Source organism: Carettochelys insculpta, chromosome 16, assembly GCF_033958435.1.
Source record: "Carettochelys insculpta isolate YL-2023 chromosome 16, ASM3395843v1, whole genome shotgun sequence".
In the NCBI taxonomy this organism is placed as follows: domain Eukaryota; kingdom Metazoa; phylum Chordata; order Testudines; family Carettochelyidae; genus Carettochelys; species Carettochelys insculpta.
The window spans coordinates 1175412-1189692 of record NC_134152.1 but is presented as its reverse complement, the minus strand read 5'-3'; the positions used below and the strand labels follow the sequence as shown (position 1 = coordinate 1189692).

The 14281-nt window shown below is 50.4% G+C and overlaps 1 protein-coding gene across 7 annotated transcripts in view; it reads left to right on the top strand.

Moving 5' to 3' along the window:
- The first annotated feature begins 1703 nt into the window (after window positions 1-1703).
- Window positions 1704-14281, top strand: part of C16H8orf33 (chromosome 16 C8orf33 homolog) — a 36812-nt gene continuing 24234 nt past the window's right edge. The window contains exons 1-9 of one of the 7 annotated variants that reach the window (XM_075011306.1): window positions 1705-1759; window positions 5505-5572; window positions 6725-6850; window positions 8007-8097; window positions 9951-10088; window positions 10785-11503; window positions 13329-13419; window positions 13547-13693; window positions 13785-13904. In XM_075011306.1, coding sequence (XP_074867407.1) covers window positions 5564-5572; window positions 6725-6850; window positions 8007-8097; window positions 9951-10088; window positions 10785-11503; window positions 13329-13419; window positions 13547-13693; window positions 13785-13873 — 1410 coding nt within the window. In that variant the 5' untranslated portion in view covers window positions 1705-1759; window positions 5505-5563 and the 3' untranslated portion in view covers window positions 13874-13904. Of the gene's footprint in view, window positions 1760-5504; window positions 5573-6724; window positions 6851-8006; window positions 8098-9950; window positions 10089-10784; window positions 11504-13328; window positions 13420-13546; window positions 13694-13784; window positions 13905-14281 lie in introns of those variants that run through there. The other 6 variants (XM_075011303.1, XM_075011301.1, XM_075011300.1 and 3 more) reach the window with 6 other exon arrangements.

The window sequence follows — 14281 nt, the reverse complement described above, 5'->3', positions numbered from 1 at the left end:
AACTCGCCCCCTCCACCCCGGCCATGCCCCTGCTTTCATGTGCATAGTATGTTGTAGGCTGAAATGGCATCTGGGATATTGCTGAGCCCTTTGTCTTGTCTTTCTGAGTTCCCCCTCATGCTGTGTGGGTGTGAGAAGCTGCAGAGCCATCCAAGCTTGCCCTCCCCCAGAGGCCACACCCAAATGCATTCATGAATATTTTGGCCAGTCACCACATTAACCAACAATAGAGAGGCTCCAGCCAAAGTACCCCCTATGCAGGTCCCCAAAGCTGTACCATCCTTGTTTCAAAAGCCTGACCAGTAAAGGTTACTGTAGTTACCCAACTGTCCCTCCCTCAATGGGGAGAGGTATGTGCACAAACCTTTAACTGAGCTGAGATTATTGCCCCCAGGCAGTTTCCTAACACCATCCTTTTTCAGGTAAAATACAAAACTAACTGCAGCAAGCTAGATTTTAAGAGCTTGTAAGTGATAGTAAACCGATCAGATTACTTAAAACAATCTGTGTCATACACTAAACATGATTTGAATTAAACAGCATGTCACCAGCAGGAATTCTCTCTTCCAGCCTGGGGCCAGCACTTCCCCCAGTTAGACCTTTGTTGCTAAGGCATTTCTGGGTGTGCTCTGGAGTGGGGAGGGGAGGCCTCCTGGTGATGTCCCTTCTCTCATTTATAGCAGCTCCGTACAGTGAGAACCCCTTTGGGTTCCTAGCGCAGACTGGAAAAATACAAGTACCAAAATAGAGATCGGTACCCCATGATCTCATCAAAGGCCCTTGCAGGCTTCCCTGAATCATAGCATTGCCCATGGCACCTTATAGACTAACAGAGCAACGAAGGGTCCTGTGGCACCTTATAGACTAACATAAAAGTTTAGAGCATGAGCTTTCGTGAGTTAACTCACTTCTTCAGATGTGAGTTAACTCACGAAAGCTCATGCTCTAAACTTTTCTGTTAGTCTATAAGGTGCCACAGGACCCTTCGTTGCTCTACAGATCCAGACTAACACGGCTACCCCTCTGATACTTATAGACTAACAGGAATTTTGGAGCATGAGCTTTTGCAGGCAATGATGTTAGTCTGTAATTAGTCTATCAGGTGCCACAGGACATCTAATTGGTTTTGTGGATGCAGGCGAACACAGCTCCCTCTCCGATACTTGTCAGCGTTTCCCGCACTGTAGCTAGACTGGCCCCAGGAAAGCCCATTACCATCAGGTGTGGAGAGGCGTCTCCCACGGTCCGTTGTTCCTGCACCCTCCCGCCCAGACCTCCCGCCTCCAGGAGGCTCCTGAACCTCCGCTCACTGCTACATTTTACCTTCCAGCCCACACCCCAGCACGTCCCCCGCGCGCTGCGCGCGGTGCCCCCCGTGCCATAGTCCCAGCCTGAGCCGCGCTCAGTACAGCGAGCGGCGACCCGCGCTAGGCGGTGCCGGTGCCGCCGCCGCCCCTCCCCTGCCGGGTGCCAGCGTGCGGCGCTGGGGGGCACTGCCCGGGGGTGGGCGGCGGAGGGGTTCGGGGAGGCTTATGGGGGCTGGAGAGGGGGGCGGGGGGCTGCAGGGGGGGGCAGTGCCGGGGGCCGCGGGGTTTGTGCGGTTACACGCCCGGCCCGGCCCGGCCCGGCCCCTGCGCCCCGAGGCTGGCGCGGCTCGGACCCCGCGCGAGGCGGAACCGGCGGGCGGGAGAGAGGACGCGGCCGGGGACGGAATTCGGGGACGGAACAACCCCCCCCCCCCCTCCCGCGTGAGCACCAGGTGAGGGGCCGGGTGCGGGGCCTGTCCCAGGGCTGTGCCCCCCCCCCGGGTGTCGCGTGAGGGGCCGGGTGCGGGGCCTGTCCCGGGGCTGTGCCCCCCCCCCCGGGTGTCGGGTGTGGGGCCGGGTGCGGGGCCTGTCCTGGGGCTGTGCCCCCCCCAGGTGTTGGGGTGTGAGGGGCCGGGTGCGGGGTCTGTCCCAGGGCTGTGCCCCCCCCCGGGTGTCGGGTGTGGGGCCGGGTGCGGGGCCTGTCCCGGGACTGTGCCCCCGCCCCGGGTGTCGGGTGAGGGGCCGGGTGCGGGGCCTATCCCGGGGCTGTGCCCCCCCCCGGGTGTCGGGTGAGGGGCCGGGTGCGGGGCCTGTCCCGGGGCTGTGCCCCCCCCCGGGTGTCGGGTGCGGGGCCTGTCCCGGGGCTGTGCCCCCCCCGGGTGTCGGGGTGTGAGGGGCCGGGTGCGGGGCCTGTCCCGGGACTGTGCCCCCGCCCCGGGTGTCGGGTGAGGGGCCGGGTGCGGGGCCTGTCCTGGGGCTGTGCCCCCCCCCCCGGGTGTCGGGTGCGGGGCCTGTCCTGGGGCTGTGCGCCCCCCCCCCCCCCCCGGCTGTTGGGGTGTGAGGCCAGGGGCCTGTCCCAGGGCTGTACTCTCCCCCTCGGGTGCGGGGCCTGTCCCTGGTCTGTGCCCCCCCCCCCCCCAGGTGTCGGGTGTGAGGCCGGGTGCGGGGCCTGTCCCACGGCTGTGCCCCCCCTCCGGGTGTCGGGTGCGGGGCCTGTCCCGGGGCTGTCCCCCCCCCGCAAGGTGTCAGGGTGTGAGGCCGGGTGCGGGGCCTGTCCCATGGCTGTGCCCCCCCCCGGGTGTCGGGGTGTGAGGCCGGGTGCGGGGCCTGTTCCACGGCTATGCCCCCCCCAGGGTGTCGGGGTGTGAGGCCGGGTGCGGGGCCTGTCCCGGGGCTGTGCGCCCCCCCCAGGTGTCGGGTGTGGGGCCGGGTGCGGGGCCTGTCCCGGGGCTGTGCGCCCCCCCCAGGTGTCGGGTGTGGGGCCGGGTGCGGGGCCTGTCCCAGGGCTGTGCCCGCCCCCCGGGTGTCGGGGTGTGAGGCCAGGGGTCTGTCCCAGGGCTGTACCCCCGGGTGTCGGGGTGTGAGGCCAGGGGCCTGTCGCAGAGCTGTGCACCCCCCCCAGGTGTCAAGGTGCGTGGCCGTGGAGGCTGTCTCAGTGCCATGCCACTCCCCTGCAGTGCTGGTGTGTAAGGCTGGCGGGGGCTGTCCCGGTGCAATCCCCACGGGGTGTCAATGTGCAGGGCTCGGGATGGAGCTGTCCTGTTGTCCATGGCCCGCTCCTGGGGTGTCTGTCTACAGATCTGGGGGGCACATGCTGCTGCTGTGGCCTTCTTCGGGAATGTGTCCCCCTGTGCAGAGCTCCCACCTTGAGGCATCTGCATGGCTTCTTGTCTGTCTGTCTGTACTCTGGAGAGAGGGGCTGTCCTAAGGCTCATGGGGGATGTGGAGATATCTCATAGAGCTGGAAGGGACCTCAAGAGGTGGAGTCCAGTCCCCTGCCCCCTTAGCAGGGCCAAGCACCATCTCTGTGAGGCTGGTAGGGAATAGGTTACAGCTCTGAGAGCCATCTGACAGCATTGCTGATTCATCTCTTGCATCACTAAACCCAGCAAAGGGTCTCAGTACTCAGCTCTGCCAACGGTGCTGTTGGCTGGTCATGCTTTACTGCATAGCGATTTGCATATGGAGCAGTACTCAGCTGAAGCCTCATTGCAGTGGAGGTTGTGTGCTTTCGGTGAGGATTCCTTGAACTCTCTTCTCCTGCTCCACAGAGCTGAAGTTTGTTGATCAGATCAAAACTAACCTACTTCCCAGACAGAATACGGACAATCTTCTGGAAGGCCAATATGAGGTGGAAAGGAGTCCAGTAGAGCTGGCTGTATTTTAGAGAAGCCCTATTGAGAGCACAGGAACAAACCACCTCAGTGTGCAGAGAGATTAGTAAATATGGTAGGCTTGGTGTCACAGAGAAATCTTAACAAAAAGCAGTCAAGTAGCACTTTAAAGACTAGCAAAATAGTTTATTAGGTGAGCTTTTGTCTGTGAGTTTAAACACAAGTTTATGAGAAGTAAACTGGGAAGGAGTATAAAATACTGCTCGAGCCTGCAGAGGTGTAATCAGGAAGGCCAAAATGCAATTGTAGTTGCAGCTAGCAGCAGATATGAAGAGTAACAAAGAGTTTATCCGGGTTTATTGGCAACAAGAAGGTCAGGGAAAGTATGGGACCCTTACTGAGTGGGGAAGGCAAGCTCGTGACAGAGAGGTGAAAATGCTGAAGTACTCAGTGCTTTGTCTGTCTCAGTCCCAGACTGTGCACTAGGCAGCGCAGTATGGGAAGGAGGTGAGCAACTCTCAATGGTGAAAGAACAGGTGAAAGACTATGTACACAAGCTGGACATGCAGATGTCTATGGGGCTGGATCTAATCCTTCTGAGGTGGTTGCCGAACCACTGGCCATCATCTTTCAAAGTTCATGGTGATTGAAGGAGGTCCCAGATGACTAGAAAAAGGCAAATGTAATGCTCTTCTTTAAAAAAGTGAAGTACAGACAGGTCAGTCTCACCTCAGTCTCTAGAAAAATCATGGATCAGACTCTTGAGGAAAGGACGGTGATCAGGAACAGTCAACAGGGATTTACCAAGGGCAAGTCATGCCTGATCAACTTGATTGCCTTCTACGGTGGTTCTGTGGATGTGGGGAAACTGGTGTATGTGGTATATTTTGACTTTACCAAAGCTTTTGGTAGGGTGTCCCACAATATTCTTGCCAGCAAGTTAAAGAAATATGGGTTGGATGAATGGAATATAGGGTAGGTAGAAGGCTGACTAGGTCAGTGATTAGTGATTCATGGCTTGATGTCCAGTTGATGGCTGTATCATAGAATACTTGAACTAGAACAAACCTCATGAGGTCAGCAAGTCCAGTCCCCTGAACTCGTGGCAGAACTGAGCACCGTCGAGACCACGGTTGTGCAGCTTGTGGCGTGTGGGCCGCACTTGGGCAATTGGGGTTCTGTGTGTGGCCCACAAGAGGTTTCGTTACCATTGCCCCACATGCTGGTTCCCAGATTTTGTGGGTTTCTGTCCACATAGTGGTTTTTCCTACTGGTGTTACTAAAGTGACACAGATGTAAAGTGAGGTGAATGCTGAGTGCACACAACATTGACTGTAAGAGCCATGTGCTGCATTGTGGTGGCTTTGGTCAGTAGCCACTGGCAGCATCCTTTATGCTGTTGGGCCAGAGCGTGCCCCTCAGTCAGGAGTAGTGGGTTGTCAGATGTCCATTTTTCAACTGCAATGTCCAGCAGCTGATATGAGTAACTAATCATTAAAAGACAAAACCAGTTACTTTGTGTCCTATGCAAACCAGTCAGCTGACACTGCAGCTTCCCCTAATGACTCCAGTTGGTTGCTGAAGAAGGTGCTATCTATCAGAGTTGGAGCACCAGTTGAAATCTCAGCTCTCTGCTTCTTCTTGGACTGTAGAGGACACATGGCCGCCTTAGTTTGATCCCCTTCTTGTCCCCCACAATAGAGAGCTTTCTGAAATGAGCTGCTAAGTCAGGTGGTCGTACTCCTTTCCCACACTTGAAATGTTACTTTGAAGGATCCCCAGGGTGCTTCCATCATTGCTGCCTCTACATTTCTTCCCCTGATATAAAGAAAACAGAAGCTCCCTTACTGTCTTGTGTTTCTAGGTAACAGGAGCTGTGTAGGAGGATTCCAGAGCAGGGCTTTAGGAAAGCCGGCTTTCCTAATGGAAGAGGTAATGTCTACGTTTTCTTCATTGCTTTCTGCACTCCAGTTACTGATACCTTGGAGCTTGCTAGCTGCTATGATCTTTCACGGGATCTTCCTGCTGCCCCTGCAGAGGTTACCATGCATTGTCTGTCCTCCGTAACGCTCTCCCTAGTTCTCTATCTATGAGCAGGCCCACCATCGGTCCTCCTGCTAGTATTTGTAATGGCTTTTTTAAAAGCTCTCTTATTTTTGTAGTGATAAATACAATGGAATGTATTAGTCAAAGTACAGTACTTTGTGAACAATGCTATATTCAGGTAAAAGAATTTACACTGATTCCCAAATATATGTGATTGCAGAAGAAAGCCCTAAATTTAAAATATTTCAAAAAAATTAAAAATGGACCAATGTAATTTCCAACTTTTCTTGTCATTTTTAAACCTACACAAGCTATTCTCATTTTAATTTTTTCCTGTGGCATATTCTTGAGGAATATAAGAAATCCTGTAAATCGTCTACAGTCAGTCAACCCTGAGAGCTACCATCTTTACTTATATTGACAAAAAAGAATCCAACCCAACGTTTTTAAAACTGACTAGTGATTTTGTGAGCCCAGCTTGAGAGCTTAAAGAGGCCTAGTAGTAGGCATCCTTCAGTCTGCATAGACTATGGATCGCGCCCTTTATAGTTTCAATTGAGGGCTTCATTTACAGCGTCTACTGTGACTATGAAGACCCACACGAGAGTGACAGTCCTTGCTGCATCTCTTGCAGATGTAGTGGGTGTCTGGCAAGTCCTTACTGTGCTTTCTGTGCGCTCGCTTCTCCTCTGCTAGCTGTCTGATCCTCATCTTGCCCTTCTGAAGGCCCTTGTGTAACCCCTGCCTCCATCTGCTGCAGTCGTCTGCTAGTTCTTCTCAGTTGTCCAGCTCGATGTCTACCTCTCTGAGGTCTCTCTTGCAGACATCTTTGTAGTGCAACGGGGGGCGTCCGGGAGGTCTTTTGCCAGAGGCTAGCTCACCATACAGGATGTCTTTTGGAATCCTTCCTTCATTCATCCTGTGGATGTGGCCAAGCCAGCGGAGCCGCCGCTGCCTGAGGAGGGTGTGCATGGTTGGGATTCCAGCTTGCTCGAGGACGGTGGTGCTGATCACTCTGTCCTTCCATGATATTCCAAGGATGCGCCTGAGGCAGAGCAAGTGGAAGACGTTCAGCCTCTTTTCCTGGCAGGCATACGGGGTCCAAGTCTCGCTGCCATAAAGGAGGGTGCTGAGGATGCAGGCTCTGCAGACTTGCATTTTGGTGTGAGTGTACAGCTTGTTGTTATTCCACACTCTCTTGCTGAGTCTGGACAGAGTGTGGCCGCTTTTCCAATCCTCCTATTTAGCTCAGCGTCCAACGACAGGGTATCAGTGATGGTGGACCTGAGGTAAACGAACTCGTGGATGACCTCTCTTTATATACTATAAAGAGGCCTGATTGTCTGACAGTGATGAGCACCTACCCTCTTGAATTCAGGCCCCACTGAGGTACCTCAAGTTGAGCCCCAACATTATTAGTCAGTTTTGAAAATCTTGGCACTAATCTTTTGGGTTTAATGAGCCCTCTGTTTGTTCAGTGTAATTTATTTACATAGTGAATAGTAACAGAGAGGTAACCATGTTAGTCTGTACTCCAACAACACAAAGCAGCAAAAATGTAGCACTTTAACAAAATGATTTATTTGGTGATGAGCTTTCGTGGGACAGACCCACTTCTTCAGATCTGAAGAAGTGGGTCTGTCCCACGAAAGCTCATCACCAAATAAATCATTTTGTTAGTCTTTAAAGTGCTACATGTCTGCTGCTTTGTTTCATTTACATAGGTTCAAGTGTATTTCAATTTCTGTTTGATTTTGTTTGGCATACTTTGGTCTTTCCATTGTAACACAGATGCAGGTTATGTAATGTAACCAAGAGAGAGTGGGTAGGGATCGGGTGTAAGTTACACAAGGAAGACAGTTCCCTGACAGAGATCTGTTAGACTGGAGGCTGTTTTGCGGGGAACTCCCATTACTTAGAAGGGGCCATCAAACTAGAAAAATTCTGTAGGGAAAATCCTGACCGTGTAGAAATGGACTGGATGACAGAAGGTAACTCATCTTTTCTATCACTAACTTCAGTGATACAGTGGCCTCATTTAGTAGGCTTTTAACAATTTAACCACCCTGGCACCCTTACTCTGAGCCTGGATTAATGCAGGGCCCTTAATACTTTTATTCTTTATTGCTTTGCAGCTGACATGCAGTGTTTGTAGAAGTTAAAGCTAGAAGCGACCTTTGTGATTAACTTATTGTAGCTCAGGCCCGAGCGTCTTAGGACAACCTTTTATGGTGTCAGCTACCAGGCTGTAGGGCTTGTACACTTACCCCTCCCCACCACAATAATAAATATCCCATGTGTACACTTCCTGATATTCCAGGCTCCTAAAGGGACATTCCAGGATGAGCTGGAGTGGTGTATTTTGCAGCTGGAAATGGGCCTTCTACATCTCAACCCTACCCCAGAGCAAGGTGTGTTACCTCTCCCAAGATTTCTGGCTAAAAGCTAAACTTTGTGCTGGTTCAGTTCACCCAGCGCCCTTTATAATTTCTCTGTCTATTGAATCATAATTGGGATTAATTCTAAATGTGAAATGCAATGCAACATATGGGTCTTCTTTAACTTCTGTTCCATTTTAAACCCCATCTGCCTGTCCCCCCTTGTTCCAGTGACCTGGAATCTCTCTTTCCTTGGGCATGCTTTCTTCCCTCATCCCCTTCCTTTTAGCCCCTTTGCCTCATTCCTCTAGGATTACCATATTTGGCCTTTCAAAAAAGAGGACACTCCTGAGGGAGTGTACAGTAAACCCTCGATATAACAGACTAACGGGTGGAGGGGTGTCTGTTAAAACCAAAAGTCCATTATATCCGAGGGTATATCCGAGCTCACTGACCTTCCCAGCTTCTCTTGGCTCCAATGGAGTGTGGTATCTCCTCTGTCTCTGAGCCATTGAGACTCAGGGCACAGCCAGGGGGCTCGTCTGGTTCCCAGTCACCTGTGCTCTGCCCTGAGCTTGGTGGCTCCTCCAGCTCTGAGCTGCCCACATGCAGGGCAGAGCACAGGGGCTCTTTCAGCCTCTGGGGTGGTCTCAGTGTGTGTGGGGGACCCCACAACTGTGGTGCAGCCAGGGAAGCTGCAACTGTGGCAGTCCCAGCCACGACCAGGGAGTCTGCAGCTACAGCAGTCTCAGCCATGAGACGGGGCGTGTGTGGGGTTTGGCAAAGCCGGTGGTGACTGCAGTCAGGGGACCCCATGGCTGCAGAGGTCTGAGTCTCTGGAGCACCTGGTGGCCACGCTGGTGAGTTTTTTACAGTACAGCACAGTACTCAACTTTCTGGGGAGTGAGGGGAAGAAGGAGAGAGAGCAGACATCCATTATAACCAATGACCGGAATAACGGGGTCCATTATATCGAGGGTGTACTGCATCTGTATCAGTATCTATCAACTCACGTTGTAGTATATGTAGTACATTAATACATGTTGATGCCATAAGTCTACTCTCTGTTTGACTTCAGCGTAACTCAGCTTTTCCAAGGCAACCCCATTCTACACTTGTTTTTCAAAAAAAAAAAAAAAACTACAGAAGTGCCAGTGAGTTCAATGGTACTTACTCCAAAATTAAGTACACCCTAAGCACAGTCAGTCTTAGCTTTTTTGGTAGCTTGATTTAAAATCAATGTTTGGGTTTTTTTGTTTTGTTTTTTTTATTATCTATATTGTGATGTTAATCAGTTATGTTAATCTCCTTTATTTAAATTAGTCCACCTAATTCACAGGACATTAAACTTCCCTTGTAAGATGTCTGCCCCCTGTATTAAGGTGCATGTGAAGATGCAAAATTACTTCCTGACCACTGCAGCCATTGGCTTATGCAGAAGCAGGAGATTTGATCATTTATGTATTACACCATTGACTTATGTCCTCTTGGTTATGCAAGTATCTTGTAGTCAGTACCCACGTACTACAGGACAGGTAAAATAGAAAGATATATGCAGTAATAATAAGCATGTGAGAATGAGCTTCCTCCCCGCCAAAAATATTACACAGAATGGCATCCATTTGTAAAAATCCTGAAATCCCTATCTCTGAACCGCTGATAAGGGACTAATTTTTGTATGTGATGTCCCAGACTCCCACCCAAAGCCATTCCTGTCTGCATGCAGTTAAATAATAGTGGCTGGGACACATCTGTAGCACTGCCACTTTGAGACCTTTCTCTGATCTGAGGGAAGAAGCACCATCACTTCCCTCCCGGATTCTGATTCGTAAGACTCACTGTGATCCCATTTCTTATCTTTGTGTCGGTTGACTCCTTGAGTGCAGCAGAAGAGACACAGCATATCCTCAAGGTCCTGCGCTCCCACAAAGCTCCTTTTGTGAAGAAGCGGCAGGTGATGAACCGCGTGTTTGGGGATTACCGATCAAAAATGGCTGAGGAGTGGATGAGGACAGAGAAAGCAGGTGAGGCTGGGGCCATCCCTGGAGTCTACAGAACCATTTGGTTCCCTCTGATGTGGCGTCAGGTGTGGGCAAATGGCCTTTCCTGAGGCTTCTCATCCAGTCATTCCCGGAAGGAAGAAGCTGTCTTTCTTTCTGTCATGTTCTTTAAAGAGCCAGCCAGAAGCCATTAAAGTGGAAGGGGCTGTAAGCACCTATAATCCCAGGGCTGAAGTGCATTTTACGGGTGAGGTAAAGACCAAATATGTCTGAAGATCGCTGTGGGATGAGGTCCATTGTAAAGGAGAAGTTCATAGTTCTGGAAGCTCTAGTAATGACAGCTAAAATAAGACCTAATGTGACACTAAGCCAGATGAAATAGCTGAAGATGGAAATCCTCCACGAATCCACTTTGGATCTGTGTGGGAGACTGGGGTGGTGGTAGCGTACGAGGCGTGAATACATAGGAGCATGTTGCCCATTCCCTCTGCATGTCAGTTGCTCCATATGGAAAGCGAGAGACAGATAGTTCTGCCGATGTGGTCATTTTGCCCCCAATCCCTTGCGGATACCGGTAAAACACCCCAGCCCAAATACAATAGCATTCGGCATACACATGGGATGGATGTCCCTCACAGAAGTGAATGATTATAAATGTGGCACCAATGTGGTAAGAAATTAGAGAATTAATAGAAACACAAATCTTCCTCGTCTCTCTAGCCATGAAACCTGGGGAAGCGCAAATACCGCAAAGGAATGCACAGGCTTCAGGGAGCATAGTATACAAGAAACGATCTGGACAGACCTCTGAGTCAACAATAAATTGGTTCACAACATCTGATAACAGCTTCCAATTCAACTTTGCACTTTCTGAGGTGGAGCCACAAGCAAACAATGGAACTGTGGAAGAGGGCCAGGGGATAGGTGGCTCTGAACAGGCACCCATCAGTGTAAGTTCCTCAGAACAAGAAGGTCTGAGAGGAGTGTTGAACTTTTCCACCCCTGAACAAGAGTCCAAATTTGCTTTCAATTTTGTCATCCCCGATGCAGATGGCCCCTTGATGCCATCTGTTATTACAGGCCAAAGAGCGGAGAGTCTAGCAGAAGTTGTGACATCCAATGGCATATCACCTGCAGAACTAACGAATCATTCAACCCTGGTAGATGCTAGTGTGCCTGAGGTCATAGGCAGTGCGAGTGGGGAAGCAGGGAGAGAGGTTCCCAGTTCAGAGACCCAAAAACCAGAGACTGCTCCTGTAGATGAGGTTGGGGTAGAGAAAACTGCAGCAGCTGGAGCACCCAAGAAGAAGAAGAAAAAGAAAAAGAAACCATCAAACAGTAAGCAGGAGATGACAGAAGCTGAGGTCCACAAGAAGGTGAAGGCAGGAGCCAGTCAGTGTGAAGGCACAGATTTGTCTCTCCAGGACAAGACCTCACAGGTAGGTGAATTAATTTCTGCCTAATAAATGAACATAACGTCACCATTAAGTTCCAGAGTTTCCTTGGAAGGGAACATTAATGTGTGTATGGGGTTCCTAAATCTGTGTGGTAGCACAGACTGGAAACAGAGACGCCTTTATTGCTGCTTATCCCGTTAGGGTTTCCTTGTGACTGAAAACCTAACCAGTGGGGGTGATCTAGCTTACTTTGTCCTACCTTAGAACCATGTCTGAGAGTCTGAGTATTTTGCAGACACATAACAAGACCTTGCAGCATCCCTGGCTGGTAGGTATTAACCCCATTATGCAAATGGTGAAACTGAAATGCAGAGAGATTAACTGACTTACTAAGATCAAGACTGTTACAGAAACAGGAACAGAGCACAGAAGACCTCCTGTTTCTGGGTTTATAATGGCATGAAAAGAGGTTGAAAGCACCAAATGTTCTTTAGTCATGTATTAAGGGATCATTAAAGTGCACCTCACCATCTGCTAATGCTCTGAAATCTGTAATCTCTGTTGTCTTATTCTTTAAAATGTCAGCAAATGTAGTTCTCATGAATGGTGTCAGGTCAGCCACTCTGAAATGTTGAAGGTTGTAACACAGGAAACTGCTCTGTGAGCTTATTCCTCCATCCAGCTTCTGTGCCCCAACCCTGACCTTCAGAGCACCCCCTCCAAAAATGTGAAATGGGCAGGGTTCAGTGTCTGTGACCATTCTGCTATTGGCCTCTCTGCTGAGACGGACCACTGCAGTAGTTTGGCTGATCGTGGGCATTAGGAACTGGACTGAGCACCACCAGCTCACCTCAGAAGACGAATCTGAGCAACTACTGCCCTAGACCAGAGCAGCCTGAGGTGAGCAGCCCCACAGCCCTTTACCTGTCTCTCAGGAGGGTGCTGCATATAAGGCACCAGAAGGAGGCAGGAGACTGAAAACCTATTGGAAAAAAAGTTGTGGTTGAGTAGCCGGAACAAAGAGGTGATAAGACCTTGGGTGGGGGTGGGGGCATCACATGTGTAACACAGCATTGCAGGTTAGGTCCATAAATGGCTATTAGCCAGGGGTAAAATATGGTGCCCTAGCCTTCAGTACAAGGGCAGGAGATGGATGGCAGGAGAAAAATCACTTGATCATTGTCTTCTGTTCTTCTCTGGGGCACCTGGCATTGGCCACTGTCGGCAGACGGGATACTGGGCTGGATGGACCTTTGGTCTGACCCAGGATGGCCATTCTTATGTTCTTATGTTCATCATCTAGGGAATGATGCTGCTTCAGCTGTAGGAGGCAACCCTGCTACTTCCTGTGCCAGCACCCAGTGCTGGTTAATACTCAGTGCTCAGATAGCTCTGTCCATCTTCACAGACATTAAGTAATTAACCCTCACACATCCCTCGGGGAGTGGCAGCCTGGACACCAGACACTCTTCTGCATTTTGTCACTCACTGGGCAGCCTTGGGACAGTCACTTCACCTCTCTCTTCCTTGGTTTCCGTCTCTGAAAAACAACTTACTTCATGTTTGTATAACATCTGCAAGATCAAGGGCTCCCACAGTGCTGGACAGACATAGGCAAGAAAATCTTGCACAGAGTAGAGTTAGGAGGTTTCAATGCTTTGTGTACAAAGGCTTGAGATCATCATTTGAGACAGAAGCTGCTGGACAAAAAGTGTCAACAAGAATATGAAATTAAGCCAGCTGTGAGGGAGTGAAATCATGAACATATGACTCCTACAGCAGTAGACCCTTGGTTTCCCTTATTGCATAGCAGGAGCTGGTTTAGTTTTTGGACAATTTGTTTTCCTCCCCTCTCTGTGTTCTGTAGCAGTCTGATGAACAGCTGTGGAGGGAAGTGGACTGGTGCGTGGAACGGTTGGAGCTTGGCCTGAAGACACAAAAATCCACTCCAAAGCAGGGTGAGTAAGTGAGTAAACCAGGGTGATCTGTTGGAAGGGGAGCAAGGCAGGAGCAGGGGTGCAAGGGCAGAGCAACAGAGGAGATTTTTATCGTGTGTGCACTTGTCTCTCCTTTCCAACGGTTCAGCTGAAGAAGCGCAACATGCCGTCAAGATATTACGCAGTCATAAGGCTGTGCTGGCAAAGAAGCGCCAGGTCATGCGAGCCATGTTTGGAGATTACAGGAAGAAGATGGAGGAGGAGAGGCAGAAGCAGCTGAAGCTCATGCAGGCAGGTATGAGAGACAAACGTACGTGAGGGACCAGGACAGGAAACCATCCCTGAAAAAGGGAGCATGACTACTGATCCCTCCACTGGCCTTGCAGCCCCAGAGAGTGGAACGCTGGTGCATGAGAAGCCTGAATGCAGGGGTCAGCAACCAAAACAGCAAGATCCGTTTTTTCCAATGTGGTAAAAAGCTCAGTAGTTCAAGAGCTGCAGTGCATGTGAGTACGAGACAGTCCTTAATAAATAATGTCAGACCATACTTTTTGCAACCCCTATTTTAAGAACAGTGCACACACAATGATTTGTAATGCAGTATGCGTTTGTGCAGGACATGCACAAACTTTTTGCATATTCTATTTCCTCACATTTTACATGTGCGTGTTTGTGCCACTGTCTTCCTGACTTTCAGTCTCGAACCTTCTCTGTCCCTAGCGGATGGTAAGGGGAGTTTTCCAATGTTTCAAGATCACATGTCGTTCGCTGTTTACATATTAGATGTTTCTTTTGGGGCTTTTAGACGTTCATGGTTTATTGAAAATAATTAGCAGGGTTTTTGTTGTGGTTTTTTTACTTTGCAGTTGTAGTGGCAGGAGCT